Raw genomic sequence first — 1153 nt, 5'->3', positions numbered from 1 at the left:
AGAGAGAGAGAGACTGACAAAATAGGGGGTTGGGGTTAGTATGGGCGGTATCGTCGAGATCATCATGTTCATCGCGCTCATCACGCGCGAGAACACGGCCAGCGTGGACTATGTCCAGGTCATCCAGGCTGCTATCCTCGGCTCGGTGCTGGCAACCATGCTACTGTGTCTTGGGCTGTGCTTTATCGCCGGCGGGATTAAGCGTGAGGAGACACACTTCAGTGAGGCCGTCAGCGAGGCAGGAAGCGGCCTGTTGCTTACCGCGTAAGCCACTTTTCCTTTTCCCTTTCCCTTTCCATTTTCCTCTCCTCCCCCCTTTTTCACTCGGTATTAACCCTCTTGTGATAGTGGCTTCGGCCTCGCCGTCCCAACCGTCTTCGAGCACTCCCTCTCAGGCAAAATCACCGACACGGACGAGCTCCTCTCCAAAACAATTGACATCTCCCGCAGCACCGCCATCCTCCTGATCGTTGCCTACTTCGTCTACATCTTCTTCCAAGCGCGCACCCACCACGGCATCTACGACGCCGTCTTTCACGACGACGAGCAGCGCGACGACGACCGTCACAAAGAGTCCGCTAAGCATCGGTTGACGCTCACAGAGTGCTGCATCGCGCTGGCCGTATCGATTACCCTCGTGACGATCATCGCTATTGCGCTGGTCGATCAAATCCACTATATCGTCGAGGAGAGACATGTGTCGGATGCCTTCGTCGGTCTGATCTTGGTCCCGCTGGTCGAGAAGGCGGCGGAGCATTTGACCGCTGTCGACGAGGCGTATGATAACCAGATGAACTTTGCGCTGTCCCACGTGCTGGGTGCCACATTACAGACTGCCCTCTTCAACGCCCCCTTCGCCGTGCTTGTCGGCTGGGGGCTGGACAAGCCGATGGGGTTGAACTTCGAAGTGTTCGATCTGGTGGTATTGCTGTTGGCGATTATCACCGTAGGGAATTTCCTGAGGGATCAGAAGAGTAATTATCTCGAAGGTGTGCTGTGTGTGATTGTGTATATCTCGATTGCGGTGGCGGCGATTCATTATCCGAATCCGCATGAGATTAATGGGGCTCATGGGGCGACGACAGCGACGGGGGAGCATCATTAGACTTTGAGGGGATTAGGTGATTATTTTGAGATCCTTAAGGTTTTGTTT

At 54.7% G+C, this 1153-nt stretch overlaps 1 protein-coding gene across 1 annotated transcript in view; it reads left to right on the top strand.

Moving 5' to 3' along the window:
* CTHT_0029940 (uncharacterized protein) overlaps positions 1-1105 on the top strand; it is a gene marked incomplete at both ends in the record, with an annotated part of 1593 nt that extends 488 nt beyond the window's left edge. The window contains 2 exons of the mRNA XM_006693386.1: positions 26-264; positions 349-1105. Of these exons, the coding sequence (XP_006693449.1) occupies positions 26-264; positions 349-1105 (996 nt within the window). The remainder of the gene's footprint in view (positions 1-25; positions 265-348) is intronic.
* Positions 1106-1153: the final 48 nt, after the last annotated feature.

This window comes from Thermochaetoides thermophila (assembly GCF_000221225.1).
Source record: "Thermochaetoides thermophila DSM 1495 unplaced genomic scaffold scf7180000011816, whole genome shotgun sequence".
In the NCBI taxonomy this organism is placed as follows: Eukaryota; Fungi; Ascomycota; class Sordariomycetes; order Sordariales; family Chaetomiaceae; genus Thermochaetoides; species Thermochaetoides thermophila.
This window is presented reverse-complemented; position numbering and strand designations above follow the sequence as displayed.